General features: G+C 38.7%; 1 protein-coding gene across 1 annotated transcript in view; it reads right to left on the reverse strand.

Moving 5' to 3' along the window:
- Positions 1-397: 397 nt before the first annotated feature.
- Positions 398-25738, reverse strand: part of PTGER3 (prostaglandin E receptor 3) — an 84827-nt gene continuing 59486 nt past the window's right edge. The window contains exons 3-4 of the mRNA XM_059924387.1: positions 7509-7600; positions 398-4613 (exon numbers count right to left, since the gene is read on the reverse strand). Coding sequence (XP_059780370.1) covers positions 4610-4613; positions 7509-7600 — 96 coding nt within the window. The 3' untranslated portion in view covers positions 398-4609. The remainder of the gene's footprint in view (positions 4614-7508; positions 7601-25738) is intronic.

Here is a 25738-nt window from a genome sequence, read left to right on the forward strand (position 1 = left end):
TCATATGTGCAAATTATGTTCATTTTATTCCACAGGCTATATATCTTCAGCAATACCTTCATTTACTTCTAAGTGTAGTAAAATTCAGCTCATACACCAACGTAAGAAATAACTTAGCTAACCAAAAGACAAGTTAGTTTTATATGTAGTTTCTATTTATCTCATTTATTTTTTTTTCTAACAGCAATCGCCCCATATTCAACAAATATTTGCAGTTGTTTTCTTCAAGAAGTCTATAGAAGACTCTCTGCACCACTCAGATTTAAAGACTGACAGAAACAGCACATCAAAGAGGAAAAGTAAATAAAGAATCAACTGTCAACTAAATGCTACCTTTCCCCATATTGTGCACACCTAGTGTCTTAGGCATCACTCATGTAGATTGCAGTCTGGCCACTTAGACTCGCCATCAAGTTTTTATTGAGTAATTTCTATGTGCTTACCACAGTGCTAGGCTCTGTAGGTACAAAAGCAGAGGTCCTGCCCACAAGGGGCTTACAATATGGTTGAGTATTAAAAAAAAAAAAAAAAAAACTACAAAAGCTCTTAAAAATGCATATTGTACAAATTATTTTTATATAAAAAAGCATTTCAGATAATGACAATAAAATAAAGTCTTAGAACATGAATAAAGAGAGAAACATTTTAATCCATGGGGTAAGCCTAGACATATTTTGAATTAAAGTATTTAGTAAAAGCCTGGATTAATGAAATACATAAGCACAAATATTTTTTAAGACAGCTGTTAAACATTTAAGTATTCATAGTAATTAATTAAAAGCATATCAAGCAAGGTATATTTTATTCAGATCCTTAAGGTGTCTGAATAATTACAATTATCTTAACAATAGACTTCTTTTAAATGTGCTTCCAACTACTGAAGATGTTGGAAAAAATTTTGTTCTCTTAAGTAGCTTATATGGTTTCCTTATAACCTAGTTTTCGTTATTTATTTAATTTTTAAAAGTCGTTCTTGTAGACACTAAAAATGTAGACCAATTGAACACTGTCTGAATTTCCATATATTTTGTGGACCAAGGTCCCCTTATAAGATACATATACACATTTACATACAAAAGATAATGACTTTAATTTTCTCCTCCTTCCTTGGGAGAATTTGGATAAATATAACTTCTGATGGAAGCTTAGTCTTCTAACCCTAATATTCCTTGTTTCCTTTCCTTGCCCTGGCTCTGAGATTTCAGCATGGCTTGGCATGCCTCTTCACATTACCCTGTCCCAATCTCTTTTGGGAACAGCATAGCTGGATTTTTTTTGCTTTTGTTTATTTTGTTTCACACTGGGTTGCAGTGGTGCTGAATGAAATCACTGGCTCTGCAATAGAATGTTGGTAGAAGTAGGCAGGAGTTTATTTCTTCCAATGCAAAAGTCATAGGTCTATATGTAGTCAAGAACCAGGTGTATACAGCCCATTTTTCATGGTGTCAAATACTGTACTAGTGTTATGAGACCCATGAAGAAAATATAAGAAATGTGTCTGTCAACCATGAAATAGAATTTTGTCAAGGGAAAAAGACAGGCGTAATAAAAATATTTAAGGAATAATACAGTAATTATCGAAATGAGCACTGTATAACTTCAGAGCTGGGGAGAGAGGTAAGCAGATAACAAAGACATAGTAGTCCTCCCTTAGTTTCAGGGAATACATTCCAAGACCCTAGTGGATGACTGAAACCACAGATAGTACCGCATCCTATACATAGTATGTTTTTTCCTATGCATAAGTACCTATTTTAAAGTTTAATTTATAAATTAGGTACAGTAAGAGATTAACGATAATAACCAATAGTTATTGTACAAGCTCTTTTTCCTTCTTCACAATTTCAAGAATAGAAGACTTCTTCTTATGTAGATTTTAGCAACCTCAGCATATTTTTTTTTCTTTCCTTATTAAATCGAGAACTTTCACTTAAAGGAAGCACTTTACACTTAAAGGAAGCACTTTACAATTTCTCTTTGGCATATCCGAATGGCCAAGCATCACTACTCTTGGGCTTTGGGACTATTATTATTATTATTATTTTTGGCCACACCTTGCAGCTTGGGGGATCTTAGATCCCCGACCAGGGATTGAACCCCAGGCTGGTGGCAGGAAGCATGGAGTCCTAGCCACTGGAGCACCAGGGAATTCCCTGGGGCCATTATTAAGTAAAAAGCATATTAAGTGTTTGAACCCAGGCACTGCAAAACCTCAACAGTGGATCTGATAACTGAGTGGGCTACCATGTGACTAATGAGTGGGATACGGGGGACAAAGTGATGATTCACGTCCCAGGTAAGACAGAGCAGAACCCTAGGAGATTTCATCACGCTACTCAGAATGACATACAATTTAACACTTATGAATTGTTTTCTTCTGGAATTTTCCACTTAATATTTTCCGGCTGTGCTTGACCACTGGTAACTGAAACTGCAGATAAGGAGGGGCTTCTGTACTTAAATTGTCCAAGGTCTAAGGACAAGGTGAGATTCGAACATGTGGGAGATGAGTAGGTTTTGTGTGGGCAAAAGTAACCATGAGGTATTAGAATCAAGAAGAATAGCATCCAGGGATTTGTTGTTACATAATGTTGATTCTGTCCATGACATTTCAACCCACACAGTCAGGAAGCCAGTTTATAGTTGAAAGTGAGAGCTCCTATTATACAGTTGGAGGTAAGTCTAGATAAAGAATTAATCACAGTTAATACTTATTGAGTACCTATTGTGTTACACTCACTTGACGTACCTTATCACAATAACCCCACAGGTAAGTATTACTGTCTTTAGTTTACAGATTATTTCATTGAGACCAAATGAAATTAATTAACTTTCTCAAGTTCACAGAGCTAATGAGTGGCACAGCCAGATTTAAATCCAAGTTTGATTCCAAAACCCATGCTTTTATTACTAGATCACATTGTCTTATAAATGGCATATCATTGTAATAAGTCTCACATCCCACTGTGCTGTAGGGAGAACAGTAAACCTGGAATCAAAAAACTTAAACTTGGATCTGAATTCCTACTTATGTTAGCTAAGTGACATTGGGCAAACCCTCTGTAAACCTTACCCTCTTTTGTAAAAATAAAACAGTAAATAGATGACAGCTAGACAACCACATAGCTGGATGATGGACAGATAGAGAGGTAACAGGAGTGTGGATATTCCTATGATGGTCTGCAAATTCTACTTGCTCAATAAAATATGTTGAATTTAAACCTGAATAAAGGGATTGTGTACAGCATGTTTTGTGCCAGTTACATAATGCTTGAATTTCAATACATATTTAATGAAAATAATTGTAGTTTGCAGCTAATTCACACTGGTTCAACTAGCCAAAAAGAATGATTCAACTATTTTGGTTTCATCACATTGACAGAAATGACAATGGAGTCACAGTATAGGCTCCTATTGCAAAACTACTGATACCATATTATCATCTCTTTCCAAGATATCCTTGTATGTGACAGCATGGCCCTTAGGTGCCTAAAGAAGGGACACTCAATAAATATGTGTTGAATTAAGTGAATGGGGCGAGGGAAAAGAAGGAGGAAGGGAGTGGGAAAGAAAGACAAGAGAAAGAAATGTTGGTTGAATTTATGAGCAGGTAAGGGCACATTAGCTGAGAGATAGTAGATGACTCAAAGTATTTTTTTAAAGTTCACAGAATTTCTTATTTCAGACAAACTAGACCCTTTTATTTCATAAAAAAGTAACAAAACTTGATAGTTGATAACTATGTCATTTATTAATTTTGTCTTTTGTATGCCACCCAAGAAGAAATTGTAAGAAATGCTGAATTGATAGTGGTGGATCGGAGACTGCACCCGGATTTTTTAATGCTCCAACTCAACAATTCATCCCTTAGCTTCATTATTATTTTCTATGACATATCAAGACAGCCCTTCGTTGCATCACACCTTTCAGTCTTCAAAGACAGAGAAATAACAATTATGCTGATTCCTGAGTTACTAAATGACACATAACAAGAATACAGACTTAAGGGCTTTTAGTTCCCAGCTTAGCCCAGAAGAACATATCTCCAAAACATTAATCACACATTTTGCATAAATATCTTTGGTCATGGTACCCTCCTGCCTTCATTTGGCATCCTTTTCTATCTCGTGAAGTTTATGTCTTATTAATTGAATTCTTGCTCTCAGTAAGTTGACTTTTCACTGACAAAAACTTTTACTGATTTTTCAAACTCATATTGTAAAATCAAAACTACGATAAAATGTAAAGATATCCACATCAGTTGAGATTCACATAAGGGTTTGAAGCTGGGGGAAAACTCCTGAAGGATGGGGTTTTCTTTTTCTCATTTTTTCACCAGTCACCATCTGTGCAATCGTGCCCAGCTTCTTAAATATATACTCAAAATCCAGTCCCAGAAACCAATTTTTAATACTCAAAGACACGTATTGCAGTAATAAACTTGGTCTCAGTGGATATTACTGACAAGAAAAAACATTAAAATTTTTAAAAAGATGAAAAAGAAGAAACAATCCAAATCAAAATATAAAATTCTCCTTCTCAGGTAGGAAGAAATACACAAACTCAGGGAAGCAGGAATTGCAATAAAAAGTCCACCTCCGTTCTTTCATTATCTGTTAGAATAAAGAGAAAAAGGTATAATAAGCATGGATAGGAATACTTTTGTTTTTGTATGGTGTGAGGACTAAGATGTAAGTGTGAAATATGTCTTAGACATCAAAACATTCTTGTTTGAAGTAATTACATCTGTGTTTTGTAAATAAAAACAATTTAAATAATTCTGGATTTTGGATCATGTAAACCTCTGGATCATTTAATTATGCTAAGTGTATGCCTTCATTCTGAGCAATTTTTCTGGTTTCCAAGATTGTAATCCAGAAGAATAATCAAATTATAAAACTATATCAATTGTATAAACATTGAATGGTCAAATAATCTTGCCTTAAAAACAAGCCCTAATCAGTATATAACCACACTCTAAAAGCATCAGGAAGTGTACTGATTAAAAGAGCCATGAAATACAATTTTTCTCCTATCAAACCAACAAAGTATTGTGTGTGTGTCTTAAGATATATACAGTGCTGGTTAGAATAAAGCAAAGTAGAAACTCTCACACATTGCTGAAGAAATTTTAAATCTCTAGTAATTCTTTTTGAAAGCAGACTATAGGCATCTTTCAAGAATATTAAAAATTTATATATTATTTATTCTTTAAAGTATACTTTTGGTAAAAACAATCACAAATTTTTTTTTTAATTCTGCATTTCAGTCTTTGGGTAATAGATACAACTCTATTCATCACGGTGCCAAATTTGAACACACATAATGATTAAGTAAACTATAGTATATTCTTTTAATAGGCTATTACATAAATATTAAAGTTACTTTAAAAATAATTTGTAAATAATCTGAGGAATGTTTATTTTATGTTAAATGAAGTAAAAAAACAAGACACAGTAATGAGTATAGGGCTTCCCTGGTGGTGCAGTGGTTGAGAGTCTGCCTGCCAATGCAGGAGACACGGGTTTGAGCCCTGGTCTGGGAGGATCCCACATGCTGCGGAGCAGCTGGGCCCGTGAGCCACAACTACTGAGCCTGCGCATCTGGAGCCTGTGCTCCACAACAAGAGAGGCCACGGCAGTGAAAGGCCTTCGCACCGCGATGAAGAGTGGCCCCCACTTGCCACAACTAGAGAAAGCCCTTGCACAGAAATGAAGACCCAACACAGCCATAAATAAATAAATTTAAAAATAAAAAATAAAAAAATAAAGGCAGAAAAAAATTTTTTTTAAAAAATAATAATAATGAGTATATATTATCATAAGTATGTAAAACTAAATCAAGGAAAGTGTAGGGGAAAATGAAGAGAGAAATATACTAAAATGATGGTGGGTTTTTCTTGAGTAGTGGAAGTAAAGTTTAGTAAGTTGCCTTTCTTTCTAATTTTCCTTATTTTCCAAAGTTTCTATAGAGAGCCTGGCTTATTTATATAATGAGGGGAAGTATGATAAGATTTACTTTAAAAAATTAAAAGTGGGATTAGTATGAACCTACCAATAATGAGATGGGAGCTGGGTATCTCCCTACTTTTCCCTTCTTTTGTTTTCCAAGGGATCTGTGTTCATAGCAAAACAGTGCTTGTAATATGTATATTACAGGCAGATATCCAGGGGAAGGATATAAGATCATAAAAGTGAGTTGAGTAAAAACTTTATTGGCCTTGTGATTTTTGAGGTATGTTCCAGAAGCAACCAGCTTATTCTTATCCTTTGGGCATTGTTGCACAATATTTATTGAAAAACACATTTAGATCTTGCCCTGAAGAACAGAAGTGATTATCTCTCAGTTACTGCCACTATGGGAGAACAAATGGTCAAAGAAATTGAGCTGCTTGAATGTCCACATCTCTCATAACAACTTATATTGAGTAGAGGAGCTATTGTACCCAGCTGTACCCAGGGAATGAAATAAAATGAACATGCTGACTTTCCATTAAAAATGAAGAGTTCAACTTATTTGAAAAGACATGTGCTATCTTTGAAAATAAATTAAAACTTTTTACATGCTCTCATTAAAACAAAAAGATCACACAATGCAATGATACACAGAAGACTATTCATTCAGTTAACACTACAGTCAGTAACAAGAATATTGAAAGGAAATGTTTGAGGGAGGAAACTAATGCTCAAAATTTAGTCTGACCAAACGTGCATCACATTTGGCATTATGTTCTGCTTTCTGCAATGTACATTCATTGAAATATATGTTTTATACAAAACAGATATAATCGAAAGGTCAAGTAAGAGTGTGCTAAACATATGGTGAACATGCTGAGTTCTGGTGCCTAAGCAAAACAGGGGTCACTTAGCGTTAAAATACTCCTGGAAGGATGGGATTAACATGTACACAATACTACGTACAAAATAGATAACCAATAAGGACCTACTGTATAGCACAGGGAACTGTACTCAGTATTTTGTAATAACCTATAAGGGAAAAGAATTTGAAAAAGAATATATATATATATATATATATATACACATATAAAATATATATGTATGTATATATATGTATGTATAATATATATGTATATATATATATAATATATATATGTATATAATAATAAATTTCTGTGCTGTAGACCTGAAAATAACATGACATTGTAAATCACCTATACTTCAATTTTAAAAAAATTTAAGAAATACTCCTGGAGACTGTTCTTACTATGAAAAGTAAGTGACGTGCAGGCTCTTTCACTACATGGAGTTGGTCAGTTCCAAGAGCAGCCTGGAGCCAGTCTCAGAAAGTTCTTAATTGGAGGAAATGTAAGTGAAGTTGTAAAAAACAACAGTAGCTCCTTGGGGAATCTAGTCCTCCTTAATCAGATGTGTGTGCTTAGTTTGCATTTTAATTCTTAGAGATATTCTGCCTTTGTAACATGAACTCGGATCAGAACAGAGAGATGGGGGAGGGCTTAGCTGTAGATCCAGACCGCTTCTACATCTCACCTTTCCAAGTGGTCACTCCACATCAAGGTTGAGGAGCACTGGTGGGGTAAAGAGGTGGAGCTGGAGGCATAGTTGTTTGTGTGGTGCCTGATCTGTGAACAGACAGAGGGTTTCAGTGGATGAATTATTGATTATGACTCCTTTCATCAGATGACACTTCCCTGAACATCTTTGAAAAAACAGCAGAGCCCCAATCTATACATCAATGCCCATCGGTTATGACCTAGTAAACAAAGATGTTTTAGATATTATCTCCCCGAAACTGTCCCATTCCCGCCTCTGTGCTTTGACCCACATTCTATTTCTTCCCACACTGACACACCAGACATCACTTGAGAGCAGAAATCGGGTCTAATGTGACTTCGGGAGCCCTAGAGCATTTATCACAGCATTTGTTAAATGCCGAATGAAAGCTCACTGACTTCAGATGATCTTTATAGGTAAATCTAATTCTACCACTCTCCAGCTTTCAGTGGCTTCCTGTTGCTCTTAGGGTACAGATCAAAATTCTTAACGTTATCTGTTTGATCTAGCCTCCGGCTGCAACTCCAGCTTTGCTTTGAACCTTTTGCTACCGTGTGCTCAGGCCACACTAGCCGTCCAGGAATGTCACAAACAAGGTCATCCTCCTCCATACCTCAGGGCCTTTGCACTTGAAGCTTCCCCTACCCAGAGTGCTCTTCCGTTCCCTCATCACCTGGCTGACTGCTACTTGTCCTTCAGGTCTTAACTTGGAAAATCACTTCCTCAGAGAATACCCTGTTGACTAGGACTGGTCTCCCACTGTGTGACCCACTATTTTCTTTTCAAGAATTCATTGTAGTTTGTAACGACTAGTTATTTGTGTGATTATTTGTTTAACACGAGTTGTTATCTCTAGGCTACAAGCTTCATGAGGGCAGAAACCATGCCTGGCTTAGCTTATCACTGCATCTCCAACAGCTACCACAGCACCTGGCACATAGGTGACGGTCGGTAAGTATTTGTGGCCTGAATGAACAATGCTGCATAATTTGCCCTGAGGCCCGTCCCTCAACAGCATTCTACAAATAATCGCTTAAATTCATTCGATGCAATAAAATATTGAAATATACACATTTCGACAAAGTTGAAATACATAAAAAGAAAATATACCTGAAAAATGTTTCCTTTTTATACATTTCTTAGTAATTCTCTTACAAGAACTAGCAAAATGAAATGAAATTCTTATAAGAAATTGTTATAAGAAAGAACAAAAAGAAATTGAATTCAATGTATCCTTAGTCAGTCTTTTTTATCAGATTGCTAGAGTCCTTTTTTTCTCAAGAGTATAGTTAAGATCATCTTAAATAGCATGTCCAACCCAACTGGCGTGACATTATATAAAATGTCCAGACAGGCATGTGGTTCTCCAGTTCTTGACTGTGTTAAGCAAATAGACAATTTTTTGTTTTAGGAAGGCAGGGTTATTTGAAGGACAATAAAATGACACGTCTTCATTGCAACAAAAAAATATAATTTGGCCAATATCTATTTCAGAGCAAACAGAAGATGTTCAGGGACACTTTTTATAGAAACACTGTGGATCTGGAAGAGTGGTCAGAGTCGAGGTCAAAGTAGAAAAGAAAAACAAAACAGGTTTTCCTCTTCATTCTCTGAGACTTTCAGAATCCCCTGGGTGCCCCTGTATGAGAAGACCCTCCATCTGTTAAAGAGCAATCTGGTTAGACTGGGTCCCTTCACTAGAGGACCGCTAAGTTTCTCTTCCTGATGTCATGCTGCTCAGGTTCTCATTTAGAGGACTGCTTTAACTAAGTAACACACTTGGGATTGCATTATTTGTTGGCCCAACTTTAAGAGCAAATATAACAGTAGGCATTTGGGTATCATATGCCTGTCCAATGTCAAGTAGCAGGAAAAGAAGGAACTAAAGAGAAATGAGGCACTGCAAGGTAAGAGCCGTGAGTTCTGAAGCATGGTATGGTGTCCTGTTCCACTCCCTAAACCACTCCCCTGGTGGAACCCATCTCCCTTATGGACATTCTCCGTGATTCACTCCGTCATTCACATTACAAAATTCTGCTTCACGGTCACACCTAATTCTGCAGCTTACTCTGCCCCTGCCTTTCATGCCAATTTTCTCTCCTGTGTGCCTCTTTTATTTCACTCCTTCTCTCCAGTCTTCACGTCATTGTTCAGAGTCTCACCCTCATTCTTCTTGTGCAGTGTATCAATCTGAACTATATGAAATTCACATTTTTGTTGGATCAAAAATGGTTGGATATTGGAAATTATATCTGATTCAACCTAATAACAGCCTTCTAACTAACTAGTGTTTCTGACTGGAGTCTTTCTTTTCTCTAACACATCCTTCGTATTGTTTCCAAGGCAAACCTTGGCAAATCCTAAACATCTTTGAAGGTTCCCCATTGCTACAGGATAAAGTTCTGAAGTACCTAAGGTGCACCACTGAGTGGTTCCAACCTCCCCCTCTGGGTTTATCTCCTGCTTCTCCTCTTCGTGTGACCCTTGATTCAATCCTGTAAACTACTCACACTTCCGGAAACCTGCCAAGGCTCTTTTACACCTAATTACTATGGAGTTTGCTATTCCCTTTCTGAAATGCCTCTCTCTACTTCTGTCCAGAATCAATTGTACTTTTCCTCCAAGATCCAGTCTTTTGTTTTCTTGGAAAAGTATCTTTCCTTCTATCATATATCCATGGCATCGTATACATTATTCAAGATGTAATTATCTCATTATATTGTACTGGATTGGCCAAAACGTTTGTTTGGGTTTTTCCGTAACATCTTACAGAAAAACCCGAACAAACTTTTTGGCAAACCCAATACTTATGAGTGTGTCAGTTTCTCACTTTCTGATTCATAGCAGGAGCCCAATAAATGTTTGTGAGTAAAACAGCATTCTAAGAAATGATTGGCTCTCCTCAGTGGTCAACATTATGAGGCCAAGGACTAACCAAATCTTTTGGCACACATAAGAACCTACTAGGTAGAAATCAGTTTATCAGGCATGATGATATGTTCATATTTTAAGTTTCTTTTGACTCTAGAAATGTGTAGTCTCTGTATGTCCCATATAATACTTGAGAATACCCATGGTTACCTTTCACCTAACTATATATCACTCTAACCCACTGGACTGGGATGAAAGCACTTAGACACTCAGTGCACTTTTTTGAATGAATCAATGAAGGAATCAATGAATAATAAGTAAGGACTGTCTTGTGCTGAGTATTCCCAGAGGCAGACCCTGAGCCAAGGGCTTGTATGCAAGTGACTTATTAAGGATGTACTCCCAGGAGAAACAGTAAGGGAGTGGAAAAGTAGGACAGAGAAGGAGAAGAAGCCATGATGTGGTGAGATTTTAGGTAATTCCAGTCTCAGTCTGAAGCTTTGGGAAACTCTGGAGTGTAAACTACACTTCAGAGTTTATCCCATCTCTAGACAAAGGGTCTGGGCTTTCCTACTCCCATACCCATAAGTCATTGCTGCTTTGGGGAGGAGTAAAACCCGTAGGTTATGCTGGTTCTGCCTGTGGGCGAGCCTCTGAAGGTACTGGTGTGAACAATTGGCAGCAAAACAAGCAGAAGCCGGGGATGGGTATAGAACTGGTGTACGGGATCCGATAGGTTCTGCGTAGGGATCCAGTCATGTGGGACACACTCCAAGCAAATATTTGGCAAGTTAAGTTTAGCTGGTAGTGGAGGAGACTGCCCATGTGTGTAGATTGGGGAGCTCTGTTCAGCAGGGTGTCCTGTTGAAAATAATCTTCTTCACTCCTGCTACTGATGCCTGGACTCCCTCTAGCTAGGGATAAAACTTCTTAATCTATATTGAGAAGCAATACTTAAAAGGGAATTACCTTGGGTGGAAGGGAGAAAAGGTAGAAATATTTATGTCAGGCAATGCCAAACTCTTTTACGTTTAATCCATTTAATGCTTTACCGTTTTAAGACACTGAATTTCATCCACATCAAAGTATGAGTCTTTCCTGAGAGTGTAGGACGTACAGGTGCTAATGGGCCTCTCTTAGACATCTTAGCTCTTACCTCTATGAAGATATGTCCAGCTCAAAATAAGTCCTCTTCCTCTTGTTTTAGCTAAGCTTATAGCTTTGTGTGTTCTTCCCAAATTACCAAATATGTATAATACCCAAGCTGCTAGCAAAGCTGGTCCTCTCTCGGATATGAGAACCCAAAGATTTTCAGTTAAAGCAGCTTCATTTACTCAGCCTTATTACAGGATATTTTTAAATATTCCTGTTAAGATAGAAAAGACTATCTGTGTGTGTGTGTGTGTGTGTGTGTGTGTGACCTTCACTTTGCATTTGACTCTTGGACCAAATTATTTTCCTGTGGCAATTGCGATAAAAAGATTGATGTATGAGTGGCCACTCCAGTCTCCTGAACACAACCCAGTTATTGGGTCTGCTGCCATGGCTTGTGGGTGGACCCTGGCTGTTAGTGGCTTGGCTGGATGCCAGATGCCTGTGTTCCTGGAGCCACCCTGCCTCTGTCTGGTGAACCCTGCGTTAGTCTGTCTGTGAGGTTCCTTTCAGAACGACCCAGCTGCACCACAGAGTGCAGACTACTCTTCAGCATGTTGCTAAAGTTCCCTCTGTTTACTTCGCATCATCTCACTAATTTCTCCCCATCCACTGTTTGATCCTGAATAGCGGAGGTGTATGGTCTGATCTATTGTCTTCAGAATTTCAGTGCCAGATGTGTAATATATTATAAAGGCTAGCTGAATTCCTGAGGAACACAGAGAAAACTATTTGATGATTACTTACCTTCCATCACCTCGAACTACCTGTGTCCTTGTTATAGATCACCCTGCGCCTATAGCTAACCCTCCCTCTTCCAACTTTCTGTTCCCTGGCTCTATTCCACTGCCTTCAAAAGTCATAGGCTTCCCTTATCTTGGGAAATAAAATACACACAAACACCTGTTCTTGACTGCTTGTCCCTTCCCCTTTCTGTAAGTGTGGTCCAATCTCTTGCTCCCTTTACCACCAGCTTCTCTACATGATATATCCGCTACTCTTATTTCCTCTCCCTTCAACTCCCTCCTAAAAGACAGCCCCAAATTATAAAGTTCTTTCCCTTTGTCAGGCATGTTCTAAACATTTGACAAGTGTTTATTCTTTGAAGTTTGCACTACTATCATCTCTCCACTTGACAGATGAGGAAACTGAGGAAAAGAAAGGTAAAATAACTTTGTCCAGGGTCACCCACAGGTAAGTGGCAGAGCTTGGATTCAAATGCAGACAGTCTGGTTCCAGAATACATGCTAACTACACTCTACATTTCCTCTATAATTGGATTTCATCCCAGTGACAGTAAAACTAGTCTCTTGGAAACTTTGAAATTTACTATCATCTCTGGTATTGTAGTACTTGAGCTAGATGCACCTATGCTGCATACTAAGATCTAGTATTTACAAGATTGTCTTCTTTTTATACAAGTATAATGAAACTTCATTAATTTGGAATGAACAAATCATTCTGATGAGGGCTGAACTAAATGTTGTATTTTCATGATGTATAAAAAGGGGTTAATTGGGGACTTTCCTGGTGGCGCAGTGGTTAAGAATCTGCCTGCCAATGCAGGGGACATGGGTTCGAGCCCTGGTCCGGGAAGATCTCACATGCCGCAGAGCAACTAAGCCCGTGAGCCACAACTGCTGAGCCCATGTGCCACAACTACCGAAGCCCGTGTGCCTAGAGCCCATGCTCCGCAACAAGAGAAGCCCACGCACTGCAACAAAGAGTAGCCCCCGCTCACCGCAACTAGAGAAAGCCTACACTCAGCAACGAAGACCCAACGCAGCCAAAAATAAATAAATAAAATAAATAATTTTTTTAAAAGGGGTTAATTGATCAAAGAAATAAGTAAAACATGTAAGTCAGTAGGGGCAGAATTTGACCTACTCCAGGAGAAAAAATATAGATAATTTTAGAATATTGAAATGCAAATATGTGACAAAGTTATTTTTTATAACTAAAAAATAGAGCTAGCTAGCTTGCAGCAAAGTCTTGTCTGGAATTCAGCCTCCTTATTTCTGTTCCATCATAAGGCCCCATAATCAATCTATAGGTTTGATTCACTTGTAAACACCCCCAGAGTATAAGAGTTATTCAGCAAACACTTGTTTCATAAAAAAAGAAAGAGGTGGATAACTGAGCAGTGTGAAAAACTAAAATGTGACCTGGCCAATTATACTAGTCAGTGAACCCCACAAGGACAGAGATTTTTATCTGTTTTTGTTCACTGATGCACCCCCTGTGACTAGACCAGAGCCTGCCACAATGCAGCTTAATTACTGTTTAATGTTTAAATGAATGATTTCTATGTGTTTTTACATAGAATGCCTGCAAGTGGGTGGATATTGTTTCCATTTTATAGATGAAAAAAAAAAAAAATGAAAGCTCAACAAAGTTAAGTAACTTGCTCAAGTCTAGACCTAGATCCAGGACTAGAAACTAGGCCTTTTGCTCCTAGTTCATTACTTAACAGTAAAAATATTGCTTTCTGATTTTTAAAAAATCAGTTAATTATTCTGTATAAGGGATAAAGATAGATATGGAAACTTCAGCAACATTCTAAGGAAATGTGTACCGCTGGTGCATTATCTACGGTCATTATGCACTTGCTGGTCTCGGAGTGAGGCATCGCTTCTACTCTGGGTCCTCCTATTCCACACTATCAAGAAGAAGAAACAGTTTTGCTTCTTACTCCTCAAAGCTTTCCTTCCCTTCATCTTTCTCTTCTCAGAGAAATGAAAGAGGGAGGTGCAGCGCCTTTTTTCTAATGATGGTCTTCATGCTCTCCCTGAGACTCTGAGCAGCTAAGGCTACATAAAGGCTCTAATGTCTGACAATCTCCTCCTCAGTAGAACTTCATCTTCGGGTTTTTACAGCCTTATAGTCCAAAAATATTACACTGAAACTCGGCTATGTGACCTCCAATGCTTCTGTCTTAACCTAGTCTTTTAAAGGCGTTCTGCCTTTTTCTCCTTCTAAAACATTAAAATGTGTTCGAAAGAGAGTAGACCTTAAATGTAATTCACACTGGTTTCCTCACAATAGTACAGATTGTAGAAACCCTAAGAATTCAGAGAAAGGGAAATAAAAGTGGCTTTTGTTTTAGGGGGGTGAGGTTTCATCAAGAGGTATAAGGTGTGAAAAGAATTGGTAGGGAGGAGGGGGAAAGCTTGAACAAAGACAGATGCTTGAATGTACAAGAGTCAGAAAAGCACAAGTGGGCTTCCCTGGTGGCGCAGTGGTTAAAAATTGGCCTGTCAATGCAGGGGACACGGTTTCGAGCCCTGGTCTGGGAAGATCCCACATACCGCGGAGCAACTAAGCCCGTGTGCCACAACTACTGCGCCTGCGCTCTAGAGCCTGCGAGCCACAACTACTGAGCCCATGAGCCACAACTACTGAAGCCTGCGCGCCTAGAGCCCGTGCTCTGCAACAAGAGAAGCCACCACAGTGAGAAGCCTGCGCACCACAACGAAGAGTAGCCCCCGCTCGCAGCAACTAGAGAAAGCCCACGTGCAGCAACGAAGACCCAACGCAGCCAAAATTAAATAAATAAGTAAATTTTAAAAAAAGAAAGAAAGAAAGAAAAGCACAAGTGCAGCTGGCAGTAATGGGCACTTCACTTCAGGACTAAGATTGGGTAAAGCTGGGCAGCAGCTGAGGAGGCAGAACGGCTTCCCACCTCAGAGAAGTCTAAGACTTTGACACAATTTGGGGGATTACAGACTGATAACTGGTAGCCAGAAACCTCATGCAGGAAGGAAGGCTAAATGTTAAAAATCCCATTCTGTATTACTCAGCCATAAAAAGGAACGAAATTGGGTCATTTGTAGAGACTTGGATGGATCTAGAGACTGTCATACAGAGTGAAGTAAGTCAGAAAGAGAAAAACAAATACTGTATATTAATGCATATATGTGGAACCTAGAAAAATGGTACAGATAAACTGGTTTACAGGGCAGAAATTGAGACACAGATGTAGAGAACAAACGTATGGACACCAAGGGGGGAAAGTGGCCGGGGGGGAAAGTGGCCGGGGGGGATGGTGGGGGGGGATGGGGGGGATGGTGGTGGTGGGGCTGGTGGTGGGGGGATGGTGGTGGGGGGATGACTTGAGAGATTGGGATTGACATGTATACACTAATATGTATAAAATGGATAACTAATAAGAACCTGCTGTATAAAAAAATAAAGTGAAATTCAAAAATTCAAAAAAAAAAAAAATCCCATTCTGGGAGGAGCATCCCAGACTCTACAGGGAGCAATGGTTGCTCTAGCCTCTGGCTCCCAGGGAATACTATCCACCCTTCTGCCACACCTGTTACAGTGCCTGCAACATCTGCTCTCACATCTGGCTTCTCAGGAGACTCTGAGAAACTGGAATATCAACACTGAGGTTGTACCTCACCCCCGAAGTTTTCTTTATTTCATGCTACAAAGTAAGCAGGGGGGAAAGTTTTCCCTTCAGAAATCTGGCTTACATTATGTAAATGAAATACGAGACTTTCTCAATACGCTGAAGTCTAGCCAGCCTTTTGTGGGTAATATCCAGAGGTGGGGAAATTTTGACTGAATACTACTTCTCTGTAAGAAGAATATAATAGTTTCTTCCACAGCATTTGATAAAATCTTTGGATACTATACTTCCCAAGAGCCAATTTAGTCATTTTTCCACTGCTAAGAAAATTTAAATCTCTTTTCCAACTAGTTTTTTTCATTAGGAGGGCACTTATAATGCATTTTACTTGAATATTTATTTCAAAATTCCAATTCCAACTTATCACCAAATCCAAGTGATTCTTGTTTTTTGTTTTTTTTTTTTTAATGTATCTGGGAAATCCTTTCTTCCCTAACCATTCTGCATCTTTCTTAGTTCCTCCTTTATTACCCACCCACAGTGTCACTGCAACCTTCTTTAGTCCCCTAAGTGATTTCTCTGCCTCTAGTCTCTGCTATAACCCAGCCCTCATAAAATCCCACATTCAGCCTATGGCATCGAAAAAAAATGGATTCTAAAACATACCTGGTTAGAATCCTGGTTCCAATAGTTATTAGCTGTGTGACCTTGAGGAAGTTAGTTGAATTTGCAGGGCATCAGTTGCCTCCTCAGTTAAATGGGAACAGCAGTAGTTCTACCCCATAATATTATCAGTAGGATTAAAAGGGAGAATGTATAGGAAGAGCTTAAAACAGAAATTGACACAGAATAAGCTCTCAGGAAGTATCAGCTATTTCAGCTACATTGGGCATGTCATTCGTTATACCACCTGCACCTACAGACCCTTATAAGGGAAGTTCCTCTGCTCACAGCCCCACTGAAGGGGCATCCACATCCACAGGCTACCATATTTTGTACAAGGATTCTGCATATCCCAGGAATACCCAGTTGGACAAGGTATACAAACCTAAGACATATAGCCTTGCCAGTCAAGGAACAATGAGCTGACAAGGCAGATATTTCCTCTCTTGAGAATCTGAATTTGGAAATGTTGAAAAAATCAGGAAGTTAGCAGCAGGACCAGTGCCATGAGGAAGCAGATATTGTAAGTAAAGAAAAATTATAAAGTTAAGAAATTATATTGACAGTGGAGAGAAAGACTTGGCAGTTGGTAATGGAAACACAGTCAAACAGGTAGAAAATAGCTAGGTCCAATGATGGCGGAAGATTAGCAAGGAACTCATTTATTCCAACAGTTGATTCTCTGGATCCTGATCTACCCTCCAACTCCAGCCTACGTACTCCAGGCCATGATATTCCATTATAATAAACCTCCCCTTGCTTGAGTTAACCTGAGTGGTGCTCCATTTCTTACATCGCAAAGAGACTAAATAACAACATTGGCCATTGCAGACACCTTAGTTGATGAGTTGGTAATCGGATCCCTACTTTAGCAATTCTTACTGCCCATCAATCAACTCACCGCCCTCCAATTCACCCCGTACACTGTCCCTACAATTCTCCTCATCCTGAGTGGGCTCCCATTCTTTTTTTTTTTTTTTTTTAATTTCTATTTATTTATTTTTGGCTGCTTTGGGTCTTTTTTTTTTTTTAACATCTTTATTGGAGTATAATTGCTTTAATGGTGTGTTAGTTTCTTCTTTATAACAAAGTGAATCAGCTATACGTATACGTATATCCCCATATCTCCTCCCTCTTGCATCTCCCTCCCATCCTCCCTATCCCACCCCTCTAGGTGGTCACAAAGCACTGAGCTGATCTCCCTGTGCTATGCAGCTGCTTCCCACTAGCTATCTATTTTACATTTGGTAGTGTATATATGTCCATGCCACTCTCTCACTTCGTCCCAGCTTACCCTTCCCCCTCCCTGTGTCCTCAAGTCCATTCTCTATGTCTGCATCTTTATTCCTGTCCTGCCCTTAGGTCCTTCAGAACCATTGTTGTTTTTTTTTTTAGATTCCATATATATGTGTTAGCATATGGTATTTGTTTTTCTATTTCTGACTTACCTCACTCTGTATGACAGTTTCTAGGTCCATCCACCTCACTGCAAATAACTTAATTTCATTTCTTTTTATGGCTGAGTAATATTCCATTGTATATACGTTGGGCTCTCATTCTTTTGGGGAATATGCACAGCCTACTTTTCTTTCAAGAGCTAGGTCAGATCTCACTTTCTCCATGCAAACCTGGGTACCATACCAGACAGCACTGGATCCAGGCTTGCAGAACCTGAAGAATATACAACTTTCCTTAATGAAATGAATATAAAACCAGACCTCGGAAAAGGCCTGTGAAATGAGGGGCTTTGAGGTCTGAGCTTCATTAGCTTAACCATACATCTGCCTCTGGTACCAACTCAGGAGGAACTTTTCCTCAGTGAAATTATTCTACCAGGTACATTTACAGCAATGTGTATAATCACACAGAGCTGCTAGATAAATTATTACAGTCTTACACTTTGCCTCCCACTTTGGGAACATCATTTGTGAGTGGGCTGCAACATTCTTCCTTCCATTTGGCTAGAATTGGGGTTGTTCGGACATAGCCGAAGTCACTTAGAAGTATCAGTATCTCCTGATTGTAAGTTCCATGGAAGCAGGGTTCACACCTATTTTGTTTCTGCATCATGCCCACATATCACAGTGCCTGGAACAAAGGATGAACTCAATAAATATTTGCTGAGTGAATGAATGAATGCATGATCTTTTCATTAAGATTCTAGTTCTTTAAAAGCAGGGCCTGTACTATAAATACTCTCTAACCAACTCCAAAGAGCCCAGCATGATGTATGACACAGAGTGGCACTAGTTAGTATTTGCTGGCTGACTTATGATGCACTATGTATGTATAAGGGAGATTCTTTTTCTTTAAGCTTGGTGATAGCCATGCACACCTGGTCAAATTCACAACCTGCCTTATCTTGTATGCACTCCCCAGGTCTATAAAGGTAAACCATGCAAAAGGAAGAACAATTGATTGGCATCAACAAGATAGTAGACTAGAGACTAACCCTTTCCTACACCATCCTTGCTGCTCTCTGATCCATTGAATTTGGTTGGTTTGTTCCACATCTGCAGTTTTCTGGTTCTCAGAACCAGGAGGATATAGCCCTATACCCAGACATAGACTTTAATCTGAGCCTGGCTCCTGAAAAATCCTGGCCTGCAGGGATTCATTGTCATGGAGAACTTGAGCTGGCCAGAGGCCTATTAATGCCCATAATTGTCGGTTTGAATAATGAAAACTTGTTGTTACTGGGTGTACAGTACTGCATGGCTTAGCTATTGTAGCTATCTGTTATGTTGCTAATTCACTTAAATAATAACATTATTTAGATTGATCAAAATAACAAAATTATTTTAACTCTTCAAAATTACTAAGAAAATAAAGGTAACCTAGGAACTCACAACCTACTCTCCAGTTGAAAGGGAAAATATTTTTTAAACTTATTTTTTCAAAGATGGGAAAAAATGAAGTTGTGCAGTTCAGAAAAATAGGGAAAGTATTTTGATGAAACAACAACAATATTCTTTAAAGCTTTAAATACCTCCTAATTATTTTTCGGATCAGTAAAAGTATTGTTTCCCATTTCCTCCCCACAGCCATGGAAACCATTCCATCATCATAGCCCCAGGCAAATGGGACCATTTTAAGAAGGAGGAAATGGCATGGAGGCAGGCAAAAGCCTTTCTAGTGCTAGGAGGCGGGGATGATATAGGAAGAGAAGCAGGAGAGATGTCTTTACTTCTCCACCACAACTGCCTCAGCATCAAACCCCACAAGTGGGAGGGTGACAAAAGAAGAGAAACCTCAAGTAGAAAGAAGGGATGGTTACAAGTCTGAGGACACAGTCTCAGAGTGTGTCCTGGTACACATGTATGGACACTTCTGGAGAAGCGGAATAGCAGAGAGAGGCCATGATGATTGTCTGGGTGCCCCCAGCCCTCACATGGTAGAGAAGGTCCCCCAGAGTCTCCCTGGGGTTCATGGAAAAGAGAGGAAAGCTTAACGCCAGAGGAGCTGCCATGGAGCTGCTATGTTCAGGACCAGAGTGACACCCTGGCAGAGATAGCAGTTCCTATGGGTTGGACAGCCCAAAGCAGTTTCCAGAGGAAGGAAGTGGCAGAGCCTTGAGGGTCTGCTGTGCCAGTGAGACAGCAATGGGGCTGAGTCAGCAAAGTAGGACCACAGGGCTCAAATGTGCTGAGGAAACAGTTCACAGGCTTCACCAGCCCTGAATCAACGGGGGATGCCAGCAGCTACCCAGCAACCAGGAAGACCAAAATCAACTCTAGGGAGGGTAGGGAGGACCCAGAGGACAGAACCAGGTCCCCTGTGTGGACAAGCTGCCTCTCTTTATCTGCCCCCATTGCCATGAGGGAATATAAGCTTCTTCCTTCACACAGATGCCATCTTGGCTAAGGAAAGAAGGAGCTGGGAGAAACCATGAAGAAAGAACACATCCCTTAAAGAGACTGAGTTAATACAAACTGAGAAAACAGATGGACAACATACCTTCAACTGTAAGTTTAAGAACCTACCCTCTACTGTCCCACCTCCCAGCCCCTGACCCAGCCAGCAGAGAACATAGACTTGTAAGGAAGTTTTGTTCTGTATAGAAGATTTTTAAAGACATTAAAAAAAATACCTAAGTTTAGACTGTACAATTATCACCCCAGCCTTTAGCAAAAGTAGAGACTCCAAGAGCCAAACAAATGCAAATAGCACTAAATAAATATAGTGACCACCTTTTAAATCTGTGACTATGGGCCTTTGTTTTCCAGTTTAAGGCATTATAAGGGAGATGAAGAAGGAAGCTGAAACAGTGCCCAAGATGACTAATAAAAGAAGCCCATCCTAATTCTAAACAAGTCAGGAGTATACAACTAAAGACAAATTAAATCTAATAATAGTTGCAAGTGTTGTTCTGTTGTATAACTTATAATCAGAGACAGTCAATGGAAGGTCTCATTGCAATTTTACATCCAGCTTTTAAAAGGTAAGTCACAGGACATATGGCTCAAATAAAAAGAAAATAATCGAATGCATTCTTATCGTATATTACCAAATTGATAGCGGTGAAAGATTAAATAAGATTAAAAACTATCATAAATATGGTAATTGCACTGAGTAATGGATTTTGTGATGAATTAATCCTGATCCTCCAGTTCAGAGCTGATTTGCCTGATCTCTATGCACTTGGGCATTCCGGAGGATTTTCTAGTCCCTGAAGCTACAGGTGTGGTCACTGTCTGAGGTAAAACACTTGCATTCTTATGAAGTTACCTGATCACCTGCAGTCCCTTCTATGCATAGGGAAAACCACAACCATCCAATACAATCAAATTAAATCAGCACCAGAATAACACTGTCATGAGGCTAATGATTGGATACTAGCAGAAGCTATCAAGGGTCTTTTATCCAACAGGCGAGTAAATTCCACAGAGCAGTGAAGGTTAATTCAATTCAGCACTCACTGATTGCGTATCGTCTACGCGTACGACACCGTGCGAGGCATTGAAGGAAAACCTTGACTCATCAATAAAAATGTTATAAGCTGTATATAATTAAATAGTATTCATTATGTGGTGTAAGTCATACATATTTAATGGTTATGATAAGTCTAAATTCTTGACATATTCCCATTTCTTTAAGTGATGACAGCAAAGAAAAATGGTTAAAGTCTCATTAGTCACAATTTGGCCAATTGGAATCTGGATCTTATATAAAAGTAGTTTCAAAGCCAGTTGCTTATCTTTAAATACAAAATAATATAGCAAATTATTTAGTATTCAGCTTCTTTTGTTCTTAGTAATATAATAATAATATAGTAGAATAATATAATAACTATGATCCTCGGGCAGAAACTTGATAGATTCTTTTACATAAAATAACCAATACACATAAAAGACATTTAGAAAGTCATGTAATACGAGAAAGAAAGACATCCTGCCATTTGTGACAACACAGATGGACCCCGAGGACATTGTGCTAAGTGAGATGTCGGACAGAGAAAGGTATGGTAGGATATCACTCATATGTGAAATCTAAAATAGACAAACTCATAGAAACAGAGAGTAAAGTGGTGGTTTACCAGGGGATGGTGGTGGTGGGGATGGGAGAGATGTTGTTTAAAAGTACAAACTTGCAACAGGTAGTAAACAAGCTCTAGACATCTAATACACAGTATAGTGTACTAGACAACACTATTGTATTATAACCATCAAACTTGCTAGGAGACTAGAACTTAGTTATTACAACCATTAAAAAAAATGATAATTATGTAGTGTGATGGAGGTGTTAATTATTGCTACAATGGCACTCATATCATGATATATAAATGGATCAAATTAACATGTACACCTTAAATTTATGCTTTGTTATATGTCAAATATGTTTCAATAAATATAAAATTTAAAAATAATTTTAAAGGTACATAAAAATAAGGAACCATTCTTTGACTGTGGCAGGGATTGCCAGTTGCTTTCAGATATCCACTCTCCTCTTCTTTATAATAGAATCTTGATTATTAGCTGAGAAACAATTTAAATACTGCATTTCCAGCTCTGTCCCAGTTAGGTGTGGCCATGTGACTAAACTCTGGCCAATTATATGAAAGCAGGAAGGAGGATGCAGATTAGTGGCTAGAGCTCAAGCAACCATACTGGGCCATGAGTCGGTACACTAAGAATGACAGCTAAAAATGACATCAATCTCTGACGATGAGGAAATGGCCAGATCATCCCGGGACGGACTATATACAGAGTTTATATAAGTAGGAGAGAAATATCCTTCTATGTTTTATTTAGTTATTGTTATTTTAGATTTTTTTTTTTTTTTGCAGCCCATCAAAACCTAACATACATAACATAAAGCCATCGCATCAGCCAGTGTAAATTCTAGGCAATTGTCAAGAGAAAACCTGAAGTAGTGCAGAGAGAAGGCATACTAATAAAAGGAAATTAATAGTGCTTTCATCATGTCTAGCCTAAGATGAATCCATTATCTAAAATGTGCAATCTTCAAGGCTTCAGGAGTTGACATGATGAGACTGAATTTTTTGGCCCTAACATAGGTTGTACCCAGCAGTTCAATGATGACTTCAAATTATTTGCAGGTAATTTTCCCAAAATTTGTACAGTATTTCTGCATTTTCAAAGAGAAAAGGTGGCATAGCATCGTAAGCCTGCATAATTCAAATCTGCTCCTTCCCCATACTGTGTTTACAACACAGATGGTGACACCGGAAGGAGCTCAGAAACGGAAATCATAAAAGCTGGGCTTGAATCCTAACTCACTCTAAACCTGGACAAGCTTATTTACATTTTATAAATCTCCATTTCTTTGTCTATGTTATAGGGATAATGATAACGTTGGCCCCATTTTCCCCATAGGGAAGTCGGGATAATCAAATGAAATAGGTATATGTCAAAGCGTTATTGTTACTAAAATCATTTTGGTATTTACTTAAGCTTCACTGGGAGAGGGACTTTCTTTTCAACTTTCTGGGATAATTAACTTTAGAAAGTGACTCTTTTCCCACCTTAACTTCCTTTCTCTAACCATCTCATTTTCATGATTCTGTAGAAAAAAATTTGTTTTTACGATGTTTGAGTTTTTAAGGGCTACATGTATGCAAGTATTTAAGCTAAAAGGATGTTATTGGGAATGGGTGTTTGGCTAACTTAACAACTGCTTCTTTTGAAACCAGCATGTAAGAAGCACTTAGACAGACATTGAAAATAAAAATAAATTTATTAACTAATTACAGAAGACTGCGCAGTTAAAATATATCATTTACTGATTGAAATCTAAGTGTTCTGTGCAGCAAATTCCCTTTAACCAGGAATTAAGCATCGAGGCGTTTCACATAGCAGAACGTTTCACAGCATTGAGCAATTATCAATGGTCATAAAAATGACTCTGGACCTACAAAATACTGAAGCATTTTCTGAACTATCAAAGAATCAATGTATTTAACTAGCTGAAGTATACCACACCACTATCTTATTTATATAGCAAGAAAGTTCATAACAATAAAAAGACTAGATTATCTGAGATCTACATGGAGCAAAATAACAAAGGTTATAATTCCATTTTACAGGTAGTAAAAGTGAGATTGAACTTCTTGCTCAAAAGAAAGTAGCTTATTTGAATTTGATTGTCAAGAACTGCCTTCCAGATTGTGATTCACTTCATAGGCTCCCTTCCAATTCAAACTAGATGAGTGGGGCTGCCATGTGATTAGCAGTGAAAGTCACCTTGCTTCAACTCCACCTCTCTCCCTCTCTTTGCTTTCTCTCTCTCTCTCTCTCTCTCTCTCTCTCTCTCTCTCTCTCTCACACACACACACACACACACCATTAGAACCTTCCCTCTTCAATATGATCTTGAAAAATGAGACACTCTACAAGGACATGAACTCGGGGGCTGGCCCTGGCCTCATACTTTAGAGCTAACAGTACAAGGAAACATATGCGAGAAGAGGAACTGACCAGTCATCTAACTGCTTTTTTTTGAAAACCCACCCACCTGCTGCTCACCATCATCAAGGCTGACTGATAGGACATCCCCTGTCCTGGCTCCTCTCCAAACTCTGTCTTCCCTTATAAACTTGCTTTATTTCTTTTCTTTTTCACTGTGACTTTCAATATAGTATCTGAGCCAGAAGGTGAGGGAATAGGGGATGTAGGTGGAGTGAGAAAGGAGGGGACGACTTACCCAGGGAGAGAGCACACGTAGACTGGGCCCCAGTCCTTTCTGGGAATTGCAGGGAGATTCATCCTGTGCCTCAGTCTCTGATGGGTGCCCAGGAGAGGATTTTGAAAGGGGCCACATTTGTTTCAGGCATATGTTTTCTCTCCCCAGTACCTTCCCTACAAACTTGGCCCCTCTTAGCCCTCATGGCTTTCCTCAGTTTTCTAAAGAAATCCTATCCCCAGTTCATCATAAAGCTTAGGTGTTCTAAGTATCATTCTTGTGAGGCTCTACTAAGTAATTAGAGCCCAAGGAAATAATTGTTTCTGAGATATTAGAGAGTGACAGTGCTTTACTATTTTATTTTGACCCAGATAATGCATTTACTTCCTAAGATGGGGTCTTCCATGTTCTTGCTTAAAGGAATAATAATTCTGGGATTTTAGATCCTATGATGGGTCCTATAGGGTCACGAGAGCTTTTTAAAATCTTTAGTGTCATAATTGAATTGCAGGATACCCAGCTGGTGTTGAAAAATTGATGTGGGGAAAAAACCCTCATATTTGGTGTCATAAGTGTTGAGAGTAGCATGTAAAAGAAACAGTGTTTTTTTGTTTTTGTTTTTTTTTAGAAGCAGAACAATTTTTTAATGAAATTCCAATTAGAAGCTTAATAGACATGACAGACAAAAGAGAGATCTTGAGCTCAGGCTATACTAATAGCTGGTGTCATACTGTTCAAAGTCCAACCCATCACCCCTTGCCCCTAATTCTACCTTACACAAACACACAAACACACACACACGGTCATCCCTGTAGATAGGACTCTGTTGAACCGAACTGAAATTCTATTGACTCCCAATCTCTTCTGCCTCTTCCAGCTGTAGGATTCTATGCAACCAATTGTGTAGACACACCTAGCAGTAAAATCTCAAAATATACCCTCCTCTCTGCAGTGCTCTCAAGTGGAAACAACCCAAGTTAGAGTCAGAAAAGAGGGAAAGCAAGCATTTCATCATTTCATT

Source organism: Balaenoptera ricei, chromosome 1 (assembly GCF_028023285.1).
Source record: "Balaenoptera ricei isolate mBalRic1 chromosome 1, mBalRic1.hap2, whole genome shotgun sequence".
Classification (NCBI taxonomy): Eukaryota; Metazoa; Chordata; class Mammalia; order Artiodactyla; family Balaenopteridae; genus Balaenoptera; species Balaenoptera ricei.